This window comes from Pseudorca crassidens, chromosome 12 (genome assembly GCF_039906515.1).
Source record: "Pseudorca crassidens isolate mPseCra1 chromosome 12, mPseCra1.hap1, whole genome shotgun sequence".
In the NCBI taxonomy this organism is placed as follows: Eukaryota; Metazoa; Chordata; class Mammalia; order Artiodactyla; family Delphinidae; genus Pseudorca; species Pseudorca crassidens.
In genome coordinates, this window is record NC_090307.1 from 75,849,155 (window position 1) to 75,864,712 (window position 15,558).

The following is a 15,558-nucleotide window of genomic DNA, read 5'->3' on the forward strand; positions in this document are numbered from 1 at the left end:
AGCGGTGCTGGCAGGGCCTGCCTGTAGCTGGGCAGCTGCGGCGCTGGCAGGGAGCCCGGGGCCAGGGTGGGCGTAGACATGGTGCCTTGGGTCACTGCTCACAAAACAACTGTCACTGATGGGCTGCCTCCACTCTCCAGGGGAGGTGCCTTTTCCTGGCTGAATCCACTGATTTTGCACCAACGTATGAGGTGACCTCCCAGGTGCATGGGTGACTCACTATCACTGCCTTTTCACAGCCAGCCAGCCAGCGGTTCGAAAACGTAAAGCTGCATTCTGCCCAAACACCCCCTCTAGGTACCCAGTGACTGAGGCGAGAAGCTCTGTAGAAATTCATTTTATTCTTGAGACTATTTTCAAAAGAAGCAGTGGTGTGCTGTTTTTCTAAAAATATGCCTTTATAGATTCATATATAATATGTATATTATAAAATCCATACATGTATTTACATGATTGCTACATACAAAATTACAGCACTGTGGTATGTACATATCTATAGGTACATTCTTTCCACTCATCCCTGCTGTGCTTTTCCCTTGTGAGGGAGACGAGCCTTTGTAAAGCGGCTTGCGGGCTGGCTCAGTCCGGGTGCCTCTGAGTCAGGGCCTCAGCAGAGAAGGTGAAGTCGTCGCTGAGGAAGGATCAGGAGTCGGGTCGCCGGGTTCGTCCTTCTGTGGGCCTGGTGGGCAGCATGTGGAGGCGTCCACCCCGTGGTGCCAAAACTGCCCTTGAGGTGGAATGGCTGACCACAGACCCCTCTGGAGCCATTCTGTGGCCTGGACTTGCTTGGCCGAGCCAAGAACTTGTACTAGGTAAGGGGTGCCAGGGGCCTGTGGGAGGAGCAGACCCCTCTCAGCCCTGGCGCCAGGAAGGGGAGAGGGCTGAGGGCTAAGCCTCCAGTGGGCCCTGTTGAGGAGGAAGGCCTGCACTGGAGGGGGTGGGGGAGGGAGGGCAGCCGTGGCAGGGGCTGGGGCAGGCCCTTCTCCCTCTTAGGCTCGGGGTGGCCTCAGCCAAGCCCCGGCAGGGCCCGCTGTGGCCGAGTGCGAGCGTAGCCCTAGCCGTCAGGCCCCACAGGCTGGGGCTCCTGGCCCGTAGGTGCTCCAGCAGAGGTGCATGCACGCGGGTGAGGGGCCGCTTCCTCCCTGGGCCAGGCGTTGCCGGAGGGTGGGGTTCAGGCTGGGGCCTGGTGCCCTGCAGGACTAGGCCCCCATGGCTCAGACCAGCTGGGGGCAGCCAGGGCCTCCTGAGGCATGCAGAAAGGGCCTCCATTTCTTCCGTTCCCCGTATTCCAAAGCAGAAGGGCAACGGTGCTTGGGGTTGGGCACGGGAGTCATTGAGGGGTAGGCGGGGTGGGTTGTGATCCATCAGGTCTGAGCAGCAAAGCCCAACCAAGGGGCCACTCTGGAGGCAGTCCGAGCCCTGCTCAACAGCAGCGGATCCCAGGGAAGCCCAGGCTGGGTGTGGCCAGGCAGTGGGGACAAGGCTCCTGCCCATCCCTCTGTTGAGAGCAGCCTTCTGAGGCCGAGTGGGCCCTCCTGGACGACTTGGCCCCTGTGTGGGTGGGCAGCGCGGCTGCTGAGCCTGGCCCGGGGGTGGGGTCTGGTGTGCACACATGGTGCACTGCTCACATGCCCCCTTTTCAGTCGCCTCCAGTGCACCCATCCTTGCTGGCCTGACTCCTCCCAGTTTAAATTTTCCTGAAGAATGAGAAGAGCCGTTTGCCTTCAGCGGTGCTGGGCTCATCGCCACGCCCCGAGCCGTGGGCCCTGGAGAGGGCAGCAGCAGGCCGGCTCTGTTCCTTCAGGTGCGTGTCCATCAGCTGTCGGTCAATGACCCTGTGCATGTCATCCTGCAGAGGGCAGAGCGGAGGGGGCTGAGCAGCTCTGACCCGGCGCTGCGGGTGGGCGGGGAGGTGGCAAATGTAGGAAGCACGAGAGATGAGGATGAGGGATGAGATGAGTGAGCGGCTGCAGCCACGGCTGCCCCGATGCGACCAAGCAAGCAGCAAGTGTGGATGCAGTGCGGGGACACAACAGTAGCCACGCGGCACCTCCAGTCTCCTCAGGGCTTGGGCTGGCTTCTCACTAATATTACTCCCTCGGCTGACCCCGCAGACCAGGTGTGTCTCTGTGGGCCCAGAGGATGGCCGCAGCTGATACTTGCCTGTCTGCCTCTCCACCCAGCCTGCCAGCCCACACCAGTGCTCAGCCTTGCCTGTGACCGGCCCTCTCTGTCCTGCTTCCTGTGTCCCCTTGGGTCTGGGTGGGCACCTCTCACTTGGTACCCACCCCCCACCAAACCCTGGGGTGGCCTCAGCTTGCCAGCTCTCCAGCCTAACATCCTGGCCACAGGGGGCTTTTCCTGCCCCTTCATCCCCTTCAAATTATTACCAGCCTGAACTGCTGATGCCCATGCACTCCTGGCAGGCCCACGTGTGAGGTCACAGGCTCCCTGGTGCCGTCCTCGCTGACCACCAACCACGCGCTCGGCCCCCACTGGCAGAGGCCAGGGGCCATCACCATCTTCGGGGCTTGTCTTGCTCCAACTTACGCCCACTTCCTTGGCTTCTTCAATGGGGTAGCACCTTTCCCCTCCGGTGTGTTAAAGTTGCATAGAAAACTCCCCCTTCTCCCTGACTTCGCCTTACGGAACATCAGCTTTTACGCCACGGAGTGGCTAACGGACGGAGCAGCTCCACTCTGCATTCTACTTGCTAGATTCTGAGTCTGTGCAAGATTCCATTTGATAAAGGCGTTCCGCCACTAACACATTATGAAAACTATTGGTTTAGAATCAAAAGCAGCCCTGTCTAGTAACATCAGCCGGAAACACAAGCATCTGCCTGATTCCTTCACCCTGAACCCGATGGGCTCTGGGATGTCCTGGTGAAAAGACCGAGCCTTGGGCCGAATGCTGGAGTGAATCAGCTGCTCGTGTCTGTTCGTGCACAGGACTGTGAGGCCTGCTTTCGGGCTGGGCGTTTCCTGAGGTCGGGGAAGATGACCTCAGCAGCCCAGAGCAGCTGCTCACTTGGTGAGCACAGGAAGTGGGCTGGCTGGGCCCCACTCCCAGCTTGACCAGCTTGTCCACCACTCCTACACACTCACCTAATCTCTCACCAGTCACTCAAATGTCTTTGCAAGTTTCAGTGTGAAACAAAGGGACTTTCCTGACCAGGTCACCAGGTGGCGGCGGGTGTGGACCCCTTGCTCACGTCCTGCTCTCCTGCCTTCCTCCCCTCTTCATATTCAACTTCCTACCTACACCTCTCCTCCTCCTCCTCACAAAAATGAGATATAGTCCCTACTTTGAAGGTCCCCGTGTCGTGTCAAATCCTCAGCACAGTGCCCTGTACTTGGGAAGTGCTCCATAAAAATCTATGTTGTTAAGTGTTCTCTGGTACATTGCAAACTGCATTTTTTTTATACTTTAAGATTTATCAAGATAATTCCGTGAAATATATCAGTTCAAAACTTCGTACACACACATGCATGAGCTGCTCATAATTCCATGCCGGCCGTTACTTCTATAAAACAACCCATTTATGAGGAGGTGGAACCAAGAAACCAGGGCCAGACGGGTCAGCCTGTCAGTACTGGGCCACCTGCTGCCGCGCTCACCGGATGTGACAGTGGAAGGAGGAGGGAGGCCAGGGCTCGATCGATGGCATGGCACGCTGTACGGAGATGACGCCGGCACCGACACACAACACGGTGGACCACAAGGGAGGCGGCAGGGGCGGGACTGCGATGGTGGCAGGGAAGAGGGTGGGGGGATGAGGGCTCAATCTCACCTCAAAGGCAGGAGGGGTGTACAACTAAAGCTGTTGATACGGGAACTGAGAAAGGCCACTAGATCAGAAACCAAAGGAGCCAGATAGTAAAAAGCCCTGAGGAAGCAAACTGTAGCCGAGAGAAAAGAGAGAAGAACAGGGGCGGTGAGCCAGGAAACAGCAGCTGGCTTTGGGGCAGGAGGCAGGGAGCCAGGGAGCAGCTCTCTAGGGGGGAAGCCAGTGCTCCCGCGGCCAGCCCGGCAGGGCCCTGGAGGGACAGTCACTTCTAACCTGCCTTCCATGTGGGGCTTGCCTGGGAAAGCCCAAGGGGACTTTTCATCTATCTGGTTAGGATTTCTTGGGGAGAAACAAGAATGGTTACACCCACATTCTGAAGTTGTACTACCCTAACCTCATTAACAAAAAGCAAGTATGGCCCTGGCCCAGTGGGCAGCCATGTTGGCTGAGTGGACTCTGACAACTGTGGCCCTAGAGACGGACACACTCATTTTCCCCAGACCTGTGCCAGGACAGTGCTCTTTGGAAAAAAGGAAGCTGGCCTTTGAGAAAGGGAAGAGCATCAGCTGCTGGCAACCCAAGGATGGCTGAACTACAAACATCCAGTTGTGAATTTTCAGTCAGTCATATAGGGCTTCCTGGGCCCTCCACGTTAACGGCCGTTTTTTTCTAGCTAATTTAAACAAAGCCAGGACAACTAGCTGAAGGAGGCCCCTGTTCCAAGCCTAGAGGTCGGCACAGCCTGGGGTTCCTTGCTCTCGAGAGCATCTTCCTTTAGGCATTCTTCCCCAGGGACTGGGGGACCGCGAGCCCTGAATTTCATCAGGTGAAGACTGGGATTACTGCTCACCCCACACGCATGGGACCCTCCAGTAACAAGCTCTCATTCTTACACTCAGCCTGGGTTCAGAGACTCTCCCTTACCTGCCAAGCCTCAAGCTGCTGCGAGAGGTTCAGTTTCTGCTGAATGGCATCCAGTAGCTGGCTGTTCAGAGACATCATGTCCATCTTGCACTTGGCGAGTTCCAGCTCCACAGCGTTCTTCCTGAAAACAGACAAGCCAGGGTGAGCGCGGACACCTTGTGCCAGAGGCATCAGGTTCTTTGCCTGGGGCACCTGGAGTCCTCAGGATGAGGAAACAGCCTCTGACCCCAAACTCACAACAAACAGTAACTGTAACAGTAACTATGATGTTACTTGTGGAGGGTTGGAAAGTTTTGCAATATGCTTTCATATACATTTTCTCAGTTTTCATAACCAACCTGTAGGTGAAGGAATAATCTGTCATCCCGTCTCAAACAAGAAGTGATTAAAAAAGAATGACACTTAAATCAGGACTGGAACCCAGAGATCAAAGGCCTCACAGCACTAAGGAACTGCTAATTTTCCCCCAAAAGGCCAGTCCCCTTGGAAGTTGGACTTAACCTCCTAGTGCTCTCCTTCTCACTAGCAATCCCCCCTTTAAGGGTGTGTGCAAAGGCAGCCACACAGTGGTGATCATCACAGCTTAGCTGATCGTTGTAGCCAACAGTTAGGGTAAATTATATGATGGAATACAGTCACCAGTAACAACCACGACATTGAATATTTACTGACAGTGGGGCAATACTCCTGATGCATGCTGAGCAGAGAAAAAAAAACAAGAAACAAGGTCACATATGACACAAGCTTTGTAAAAGAAAAATTGCCTGTATTTGAAGGTCATACACAAAAATGTCTACTTGGTTATCTCTAGGTGAGGATCACTGATGGGTAATTGCTCCCACACTTTTGCATTTTGTATTTTCACATTTTCATGTTTTACATATTATTTTGTTCACCTTTCCCAACATTCCTAAATCATGGTTGTTCAACGCAAAGGACAATTTTTGGGGAGGCAGGGAATGGGAATAAAAAATGCAAGAGACTAGCTGGGCAGCTTCTGCTAGGTGGCACTGGTTGCCCAGCTGCCAAAATGAGCATTATTTAGCCCTTATCTTCATCAACCGTTACCTTTTTTTTAAAAAAATAAATTTATTTATTTGGCTGCGTCGGGTCTTTGTTGCTGTGTGCGGGCTTTCTCTAGTTGCGGCGAGCGGGGGCTCCTCTTCGTTGTGGAGCGCGAGCTTCGCATTGCAGTGGCTTCTGTTGTTGCAGAGCACCGGCTCTAGGTGAACGGGCTCAGTAGTTGCGGCTCATGGGCTCTAGAGCGCAGGCTCAGTAGTTGTGGCGCATGGGCTTAGTTGCTCCGCAATGTGGGATCTTCCCAGACCAGGGCTCGAACCCGTGGCCCCTGCATTGGCAGGCGGATTCTTAACCACTGTGCCACCAGGGAAGCCCATCAACCGTTACCTTTCACATTCAAAAGGGCAAAACTAACAAAACTCCTCGTCGCACAGGACCAGCGACCAACGTGCATGGCCTTGAGAGGACCCACCGCAGAAGCTGCCCAGCTCACATCAAAGCTAAGCGCGGCCGGAAGCCGGAGCAGTTGGGTTAACCTGCTCGGGCCACCGCGCGACCAGCACTTCGTCTCTGGCCTCAAGTCCACCGAGCAATCGGTCACGTCCCCCGACACTCCAAGGTCCCCAGAACGGCTCCCCGCCCACTCTTCCTAGAGAAGCCGCTCCAGACCTCTCACACCAGGACCGCCCACCCGCACTGCAGCTGCAGGGACAGGAGCCGAGCCTGTCCAATCAGCTCCGGCATCTCAAATGCCGCACGCTGCTCCCGTCACGCCCGCTGCCATTGGCTGGCCGCAAACTGCGGAAATCCTTGCAAGGCGCGGGTTGTCATGGACGCCCGGCTGGCCAACCCCACGGTCCTGGAACGTCAACGCAAGCCCCTAGCGCCCCGCGCCAGGGCAGCCTCTTGAGCTTACAGGCGTCTCCCGGCAGGTGTCGCCACGAACAGCCTGAAGACCCCAGAATGTGCTGAGTAATGCTGCTGGCGGAGGGGCAGAGGTCCAGCAGCAGCTGCGGCCCGCCACGCACCGAGGGGTCCCCTTCCTTCCTGAAAGCCCCCCGAGCTGGGCCCACCTTGCAGACCTAGGTGTCACAGCCTTGGACTGCACCCTCCGGAACGTTTGCTCACCAGGGAATCTTGGTGCTTCTCGTTCATGGGAAACCCCAGACAAGGAAAGCAGTGCTGCAGAAGTCCCTGATCAATACATTAATGTTTTTTTAAAAAACATTTTTATTTCACCGGGTCCCGGTTACGTCATTCAGGCTCTTAGTTGCAGCATGCATGCAGGATCTAGTTCCCACGACCAGGGATCCAACCCGGGCCCCCTGCATTGGGAGCACGGAGTCTTACCCACTGGACCACCAGGGAAGTCCCTAAATCAGTTTTAAAAAGGAATATTTCAAAGGGCTAGAAGAATTCCTTATTTAAATGAAACCACTAGCAACTGACTCCTTTTTGTTTTTGTAAGGCAGACTGCTAGCCCTGGATTTTTTTCACTGAGGACCTTTCACCTGCAAGGAGATAAAATTGTTACTTAACTTAGCTGAAACTCACCTATTATATAGGATAAGGAACACCTTAAGGTTGTTGCTGTCCAGTGAAGAGAGGGAAGTTATTTTTCTTGGGAGGTTCTCACCCCTGTCTGCACATTAGAATAATGGGGTGGGCGTAAGGGGACGCTTTTAAGAAGTTGCCCCAAACTCAGAGATTCAGACTGAATTGTTCTGGAGAGGGCTCTGGCAGGGGCAGACTTCCCCAGATGATGCTAAAGCACAGCCAGGATCAGAGATGATGTATATGAAAGAATCTTGTAAAATTCTTAATGGTCCTATACATATGTGTGATTCCCCCACACTGAATGATTCCTTAGGTCTCTTGTCTGAATTTTTGTATACCCAGAATTTCATTTCTAAGGGACAGAAAAAGAACTATCCTGGAGTGATCTACCTCCCTAAGGGCCAGCCCTGTTTTACAGGGTCCAGGAAGGACAGGGGCTTCACTCCAGAATTCTCCCTACTCAGGGAGAAGAGTGTGCAAATCTGTTCAGTCAGACCCCAGGAGGTTAACTGGGCCTTCTTTGGCAGCAGGAAAGGACATGCATTTCAAGGTAGATTTGGTGATTTCCTCTGTCACCCAAGTGTCAGACCTAGGTGCACTTATTCTAAGGGAGGGGACTGGACAACTGTTTTTTCTGCTCTCCTGCATCCTGGAACTTTCCCTGGCTGTATCTCCCACCTCCCATGCTGATGACAGAGTATGGTCAGAGCTTGATGGTCAGCTCTCCTCCGCTTGTCTAGCTGAGAGAAGGTGACCAACTAGACTCTACTTCTAACTTATTCTGCTTCTTATTCCCATTGGGCTTCGACAATTAGTACCCTGATTTTACCATTTTATTCCCTAATTGTTTGGCACAATCTCATCCTTTGTTATTCATAAAAGTATGGTCTCACTCCAAAATATCACACTGCTATTCAAGTATTCAGTAACTAAATCCACCAGGAATGGCAAAGATAACACAGGTTTGTGAGCCTCACTAAGGATAATTCCAAAATGAACTGGAAATTGAAAGACAACCTGATACGAGATTCTGACCAGATAGACAAGGGGACCCAAAGGTAAAACTATGAAACGGAGATGATGGAAATGATTAAAGAGAACAGAAGGGAGGGGAGGGGACAATTGTATATGGAAGTGAAAAGTGGGAAGGTGTGAATTTTAAAGTCAGAAATTAAAATGTGTCATATTACTTTTTAAAAAGGCAAATAGTATCTATTTACAAATTGTTTTAAATAAATTCATTTTAGCTTCCTGACAAGCAGCCTTGAGGTAAGGGGAAAGGATGTGGAACAGGAGTCAGAGACCTGAGGTGGAGGCCAGTGATCAGCACTGGCTGTGATCCCGGGAAACTTCCTCATCTGTAAAACTGGGATTAAAAATTTTACTTCTTGCTGTGGCTGGGATGATGAAAGGATGAAGTGTTTTGTAAGTAGTAAAGTGATGCACAAATGTTGTTATTAATGTGTTGTAAAGCCCCCAAAGCAGGCGCATTTTTAGTGCCTTTTACCTCCTCACACTCAGCGTATACGGCAGATTGAGTGTGTGATAAATAATTTTCAGGGGAATGGGGAATATGTAAATGTTTTTTGCCTATGTACCGCCACATATTTTGAATGTAAAAGAATGCATTTATGCATTTCTTCTCTGCCGGAGAAAGCCCAAAACATTATTTAAAAATGACCCAGGGACTTCCCTGGTGGCGCAGTGGTTAAGAATCCGCCTGCCAAGAGGGAAGACATATGGGAACATATGTTTATGTATGACTGATTCACTTTGTTATAAAGCAGAAACTAACACACCATTGTAAAGCAATTATACCCCAATAAAGATGTTAAAAAAAAAAAAAAAAGAATCCACCTGCCAATGCAGGGGACATGGGTTCGAGCCCTGGTCTGGGAAGATCCCACGTGCCGTGGAGCAACTAAGCCCGTGCGCTACAACTACTAAGTCTGCGCTCTAGAGCTCGAGAGCCACAACTACTGAGCCTGCGTGCCACAACTACTGAAGCGCACGCGCCTAGAGCCCGTGCTCTGCAATAAGAGAAGCCACTGCAATGAGAAGCCCATGCACTGCAACAAAGAGCAGCCCCCGCTCACCGCAACTAGAGAAAGCCCACGTGCAGCAACGAAGACCCACCACAGCCAAAAATAAATAATTAAAAACAAAAAGAAACAGTGAAATTACAATGTTAAAAAAAAAATGACCCAGTTTACTACAAATATAAAGGACAGAGAAAAATGTTAAATGACACTCTGGGGATGCAATCGAACTTAGAATGCAAAAAAACTATGAGATAAAAGATCCAGTTTCTTCAATAAATGCAAATTGGAAAAAAAAAAGACGGAAGGGGAAGTGTTACAGACTTTTGGGACATAACAAGTAAACAGAGTATGTGGACTTTGGAGTCTGATACTTATCAATTATAAAAAGACATTTATGGGACTTCCCTGGTGGTCCAGTGGCTAAGACTCCATGTTCCCAATGCAGGGGGCCTGGATTCGATCCCTGGTCAGGGAACTAGATTCCACATGCTGCAACTAAAGATCCCACATGCCACAACTAAAGATCCCACATGCCGCAACTGAAGATCCTGCACATGGCAACGAAGATCACTAGTGCCACAACTAAGACCTGGCACAGACAAATAAATATTTTTTTAAAAATACATTTATGGGACAACTGGGGAAATTTGAACACTGGATACTAGATGATATTAAGAAATTGTTTTAAGCTTTTTTACGTGTGATAATTCTGGTGTGTGTTTTACAAAAAGAATCTTTTTCTGATAGAGATTTATGTGAAAGTGTTTATGGGTGAGATGACACAATGTCTTGTGATCTGCCTTAACGTGGTCCAGAGGGGAGGTGGAAGAAGTGGGTGGCTATAGATGAAACAACACTGGCCATATGCTGGTTAGTGTTGAAACTCAGAGGTACATAGGTCGGAATTCATCTTACGTTTTTCACTTCTGTGTATGCTTGAAGATGTCTATAATGATAAATAAAAGAAACAAAAACAACCAAAAAACCTAAAAATTAAAAAGTTGAAGTATATAATGATATTGGAAAGCTCTCTAAGATATAAGTGGAAACAAAAACACAAGACATGTGGAGCAACATCTCACTGATGTTTTTAAAGAAATCTGCAAAAACTATATTGTACACCTGTATATGCATAGGGAAAAAAGCTGCAAAAAATGCATACCTGACTTTTACCAGTAGTGTCTGTGAAGAAGAATGGGATTAGGAGTGAGGGCGGGTAGCGGGGAAACTCTCACTTTCAGTTTTGTATTCTTCTGTATGATTTAACTTTTAAAATTGAGCACATACTCATGTTACTTTCAGTTAAACAAGTGGTGCCCACTCACTTTGCGATGGCCTCATCCCGGTCCCTGATGGCCTTCTGAAGCTGCTCCTTTGGTTCCTTGTCCTCAGATGTCATTCTGAGTCGGTCTCTCTCCTCCTTCAATGCAGTCATCTCCACACTCAGCAGTGTCACCTAATGAGAGACGAAGGGGATAAACGTGATGATACCACTGCTGCCGGCCTGGGGTGTTTCCCTCCAAGAGGGAGGAAAGAACAAGGCCCAGGCAGGCTCAGGGCCTATGTGCAGGGCAGGCTGGTGACTTCCTGCTGCCCCCTGCTCCAGGAGAGAGGAGGCCTCATGCTAGACTGGAGCTCAGTGGCCAGGGAAGAGCTCAGCCCTGGACTGCAGCCCTGGGGCCAGATCCCTGTTGTACAGAGCACAGCACCTCCTTCATTTCAAGGCACTCTCAGGGACCTAATGAGTGAAGGCCACACACGCATCAGGGCACTGAAACACATTTTTGGGGGTAGGGACTCAAGTTTTGTTTCTAGCAATCTTCCACTCAACATGGAACACTGCCCTGTGTTTCACAGGCCCCTGGCTGGTCCCAAAGCCTGGAACCTGGCTCCCATTTCTGTGACAGCACTTGACACAGCCTGGCTCTTTCACCTTCTTCCTTCAGCTCCCCAGGTCAAAGCTACATGGAATTTAGACAGAAAAATGATGTCATCACCTTTCACTTCAAGCCTGTTACCTTTTCTGTCGTCCATGCCTCAGTGAATGGCACTAGAGCCCATTCACTGGCAGTCAACCTTTGGTGGTGAGATGCCCCTCCTAGGGGCTCCCTCAGTGACCACAGCTTAACCCACCCACTGTACAGAGTAACCCCTTGAATACCTTGAGCTCTGCCATGCGAGAAGTGTGCCCTATCTGTGTGTCTCAGAGCCTGAGTGCATACAATGCTGAATCCCCAATGCTTGTGCAGTAGACAGTTGTCATTTTTGGGCTAGTCAGCATCCAAAATCCCTTCCTATCTGGGGCATTCCTGGCTGCATGGACCTTGGTAGGAGGCAGAGCATGCCCTCCCACTAAGGAAGCCAAAAGAAGAGACATCCTTTCCTAGGTGCCTTGGTCCCCCACCTGGGGCGGCAGCTCTTAAGGGTACAGCAAAGCCATCGGCCACTGGGAAGTTAGTACATGGACAAAAAATGGATTTGTTGCCCCACTCCCCATGGCTTCCTGTTTTGGAGCTCAGTTCTCCAGCCTTCCTGTTGATTCTGTAAGATTCCAGATTTAATTCCAATATAGTCTCTTTCTGCTTAAGTTAAGCAGAGCGAGTTTCAGTTGTCTGCAACCAGAAACCCTGCCTGGTAGAGCTTTCAATAAATATTTGTTGAATGAATGGAAGGCGGGGAGCCCTTCGTCTCAGTTGATAGGATCAGACTAGAGTCAGGATGCCTGACCATGCCCTCTTATTAAATATTACACATACTTTTACATCTTTCCAAGGGGAGATCCATCCATACAGGTCTTTCCCTCCCACAAGGGGACAGACATCACCTTCTGTACACTCCTCTGCTCTTCAAGGCCCAGGTCTAATCATCTTTAGACAATGAAGCTGAGCAAAGGCCCCAGGACTAAGGCTGAAGAGCAAGTTTCCCTGGAGGTACTCTGGACCCCCCCAAGCTGAGGCAACACAGTTGCCAGCTCCTGGGGTAGCAGCCACTGAGGAGCAAATCAGAGGACACCCAGTAATGAAGAGGTATACAGGACAATTTGTTGTCGCTATGGGCAATGGATTTTGTACTCTCAGGTGCGTGGTAGGGAATGTACCTGGTGCTCTGTGCTTTCATGGCAGGGACAGCTCCAGTGAGCTGGGTGAGAAGCCTTAGGGAAGAACAGGCTGGGCAACTGCACAGGCCAGGGCATGCAGGTGCAATGAGCCTTGAGGCAGATGAGGCAACAGGTGAGAAGCCCAGCCTCACCGTATTCTTAGCAGGTTCCGCAGCCTGGTAGGCCAGAACTCAAGACCCAGAAAGCACCTGGCAGAAACAGCCAGCCCTCCTCAGACCAAATGAGCCCTGATGTGGCCTCAGGCCAGCTGTGGGACAGCCAGGTGTTCTGTCAGCTGAGTGAGTGACAGATAGAACTACATGCTAGGCAGGAAATGCCAACATTTAATGTGCTCCAGACAAAACTCCACAAGAACCTTTTGCTTTGGCCTGGAAAACCTGATCAAGGTAGAGACTGCCAGCTTAAAAGTGACAAAGGACTTATCCTCTCTGAGCTGCACATAAGTTCCATAAAAAGCAGGAATAAAAAGAACTATTCTGGGCTTCCCTGGTGGCGCAGTGGTTTGAGTCCGCCTGCCGATGCAGGGGACACGGGTTCGTGCCCCGGTCCGGGAAGATCCCACATGCCACAGAAAGGCTAGGCCCGTGAGCCATGGCCGCTGAGCCTGCGCGTCCGGAGCCTGTGCTCCGCAACGGGAGAGGCCACAACAGTGAGAGGCCCGCGTACTGCAAAAAAAAAAAAAAAAAAAAAAAAAAAGAACTATTCCCCACCATCAAGTTGTTGTGAGGATCAAACAAAGTAAATAACATCAAGGGCCCCGCTCAGGGTGTAAGTGCCTCCCCTCCTCCCCCCATACAGACCTTCCCGCTGTCATGAGGACCCACTGGGTTTGTTTATCTGCTGACTTACGTTACAGCCACCCCTAAATCCACTTTTCCCCATTAAGGTGGGTGTCCTCGAGATTGAATAGCATCAAAGGAAACATCCTGAAGTCATATATCCAGGGCTGACAATCATTTGCATGCCTGCTCTAAGAAAGGTGCTGCACTAGACGCTTTAGGAGAAGACAAAAGTACGTCAGACCTTGAGCTTGTTCTTGCGGGGGGTCTAAGGCTGGACTGGGAGGATGAGATGGGAGCGAGCGTAACCATGACAAGGCAGGGCCAGGGGGCTCCCTGAGGAAGGGAAGCAAGAGAGTTTTGAGGAGGAAGTGAAACCTGATTAGGAACTTGAAGGATGAGTAGGGCTGGGCTGTATGTGCAGGTGATGGGGGAGAGTCTTCCAGGCAGAGAGAGCGGAAGAAAAGACCCAGATGTGGGAACACAAGGGCAGCCTGTGCCACGCCCATCTGTAGCCTACATTCAGTTCTGCTAAAGCTAAGGAGGTGAGATGGAAACAACAGGAATGGAGGCTGGATGGCTGGATGCAGCCAGACCGTGGTGCCAAGAGGGCTGGAGGCTTCCCATTACTCGATGATGGGAAGTCAATCTAGAACGTGCAAGCGGTGTCCCATGTTCAAGTTGTGCTTCAGAAAGATGGATCCATATCATATGGAAGGGTGACTGGGCTGCGGGAAGGCAATCAGCTGGGAAGTGAGGACCAAAGACAGGGTGTGAAAGAATGAAGGTCTGAAATGGGACAGTGGCTAGGAGGATGGAGGAGAGAGAACCTGCTGAGATTTTAGAGGAGGGGTCACCGAGATCTCATTAGTAAGGGCCTCAACTGCTCCCAGCACACACTCCCCAGAGTTTTCATGTCCCTGCAGTAACTGGCATGTGCTTCAGTCAAGCATAAAGGAGCCAAATGACCGGGTTGGGGACTGTGTTTCTTACTGTGCCTCCCATGACCTGGCTTATTGGTCTGGGAATTGGCGAGGAGCCAAGAATAACTACTTTTCATATTGCTCTGCAGGTCCTCCCTGGCTCCCGGCAGCAGCTCCAGACCCCACGGGCAGCGCTCACTGGAGAGCTGCAGGGATGGGGGAGAAAAGGCTGAATGGGTGGGCAGGGAGCTCTCCACGGCCATCAAGAGGGCAGGAGGCAAGTCTTCAGGTCTGGCTATGGGTTTCTGCCTCAAACAAGTAATTATCAATTAAATTAAACCTGGGCTCTCTTTTATTTTAAAATTTGGGTAGGCCTCTGAGGGGGTGGGGTACTGCAGGCACTTCACCTTCCAGGCCCCATACCTTTTACCTCTGGCCTAGTTTCCAGGAGAGAAAAGAAAGCAGTGGGAGTGGAGGCTGGATCATGGGCGAGGTCAGACCATGGTCTAGGATCCGTTTGCTGGAACCTCGGTCATACGCCACCTTGTCTGGGCCCTGCTCCCCAAAGGGTACAAAATTGGCCTGACTCCCCTCATGATAGCGAGAGGCCCTAGAGTGCAGAGGCCTTGTCACATCCACCCAGCGCCTCTCGAGGTCTCGGGCAGCACAGGCTTGCGCTGAGCTAACTGCACGAGGCACCTCTGCCCGCCATGATGGCTGCCATTTCCACTGTCCTGGTAATTCAACCCGCATCCCATCCACTGCCCTGGGAGGTCAATGTTACTCCCAAGGGACGGCTTGACTAAGAGGTTTGCAGCTTTGACTAAGGAAGAGATGACCCCTGGCAGAGGCCCAATTCTATATCCTATTTGGGACCAAGTGTAACCATCTGCTTGATGAGGTTTTTTGAAAGAGAATCCACAGGAATTGACCTAAACCAGTTATCAGTTGAACTTTTAAGGAAAATTCCCTGGTAGAGATGGTCTCCTAAATAGTTCCATAGCAGACTCTCAGCAACCTCCACCTTGCTAATGTTTCTGAACCCAATAATGCCCTCTCGGGTTTCCAGTTTTCTAATTCAGAGAAGCAACAAAGCGACTTTTATTAATCCAAAGAACTCTTATATCTGCTTTCTCTTGCATTTTATTCTTCGAGTTTGGAAGGTGTGACACTCCCCCACCCCGCCCCAGCCAAACGAACGACCACCTGAGGGTCTTAGGTTTTAGGCACAAGAATGTCTTTGGCTGCCCAACCCTACTTCCCAGGGGTTGGCCAGGAACAAAATACAGCTTTCAGGAGCATCTTCCTGTCCTCCTTATCTGGTCATTCACAAGAAGAAGAAAGCAGTAATGGCTGGGGGTGCAATATCTTCCAAGAGAATAATACTAGAAAGTCCAATGGGTAC

The 15,558-nt window shown here is 51.0% G+C and overlaps 1 protein-coding gene across 6 annotated transcripts in view; it reads right to left on the reverse strand.

Annotated features, from left to right (window-relative positions):
* Positions 1–328: 328 nt before the first annotated feature.
* The window catches only part of LOC137203796 (BICD family-like cargo adapter 1), a 95,463-nt gene continuing 80,233 nt past the window's right edge, over positions 329–15,558 (reverse strand). For 4 of the 6 annotated variants that reach the window (XM_067700609.1, XM_067700606.1, XM_067700608.1 and 1 more), the window contains 3 exons: positions 10,659–10,789; positions 4,715–4,835; positions 329–1,849 (listed from right to left, as the gene is read on the reverse strand). In XM_067700609.1, coding sequence (XP_067556710.1) covers positions 1,688–1,849; positions 4,715–4,835; positions 10,659–10,789 — 414 coding nt within the window. In that variant the 3' untranslated portion in view covers positions 329–1,687. Of the gene's footprint in view, positions 1,895–3,793; positions 3,903–4,714; positions 4,836–10,658; positions 10,790–15,558 lie in introns of all 6 variants that reach the window. The other 2 variants (XR_010933296.1, XM_067700607.1) reach the window with 2 other exon arrangements.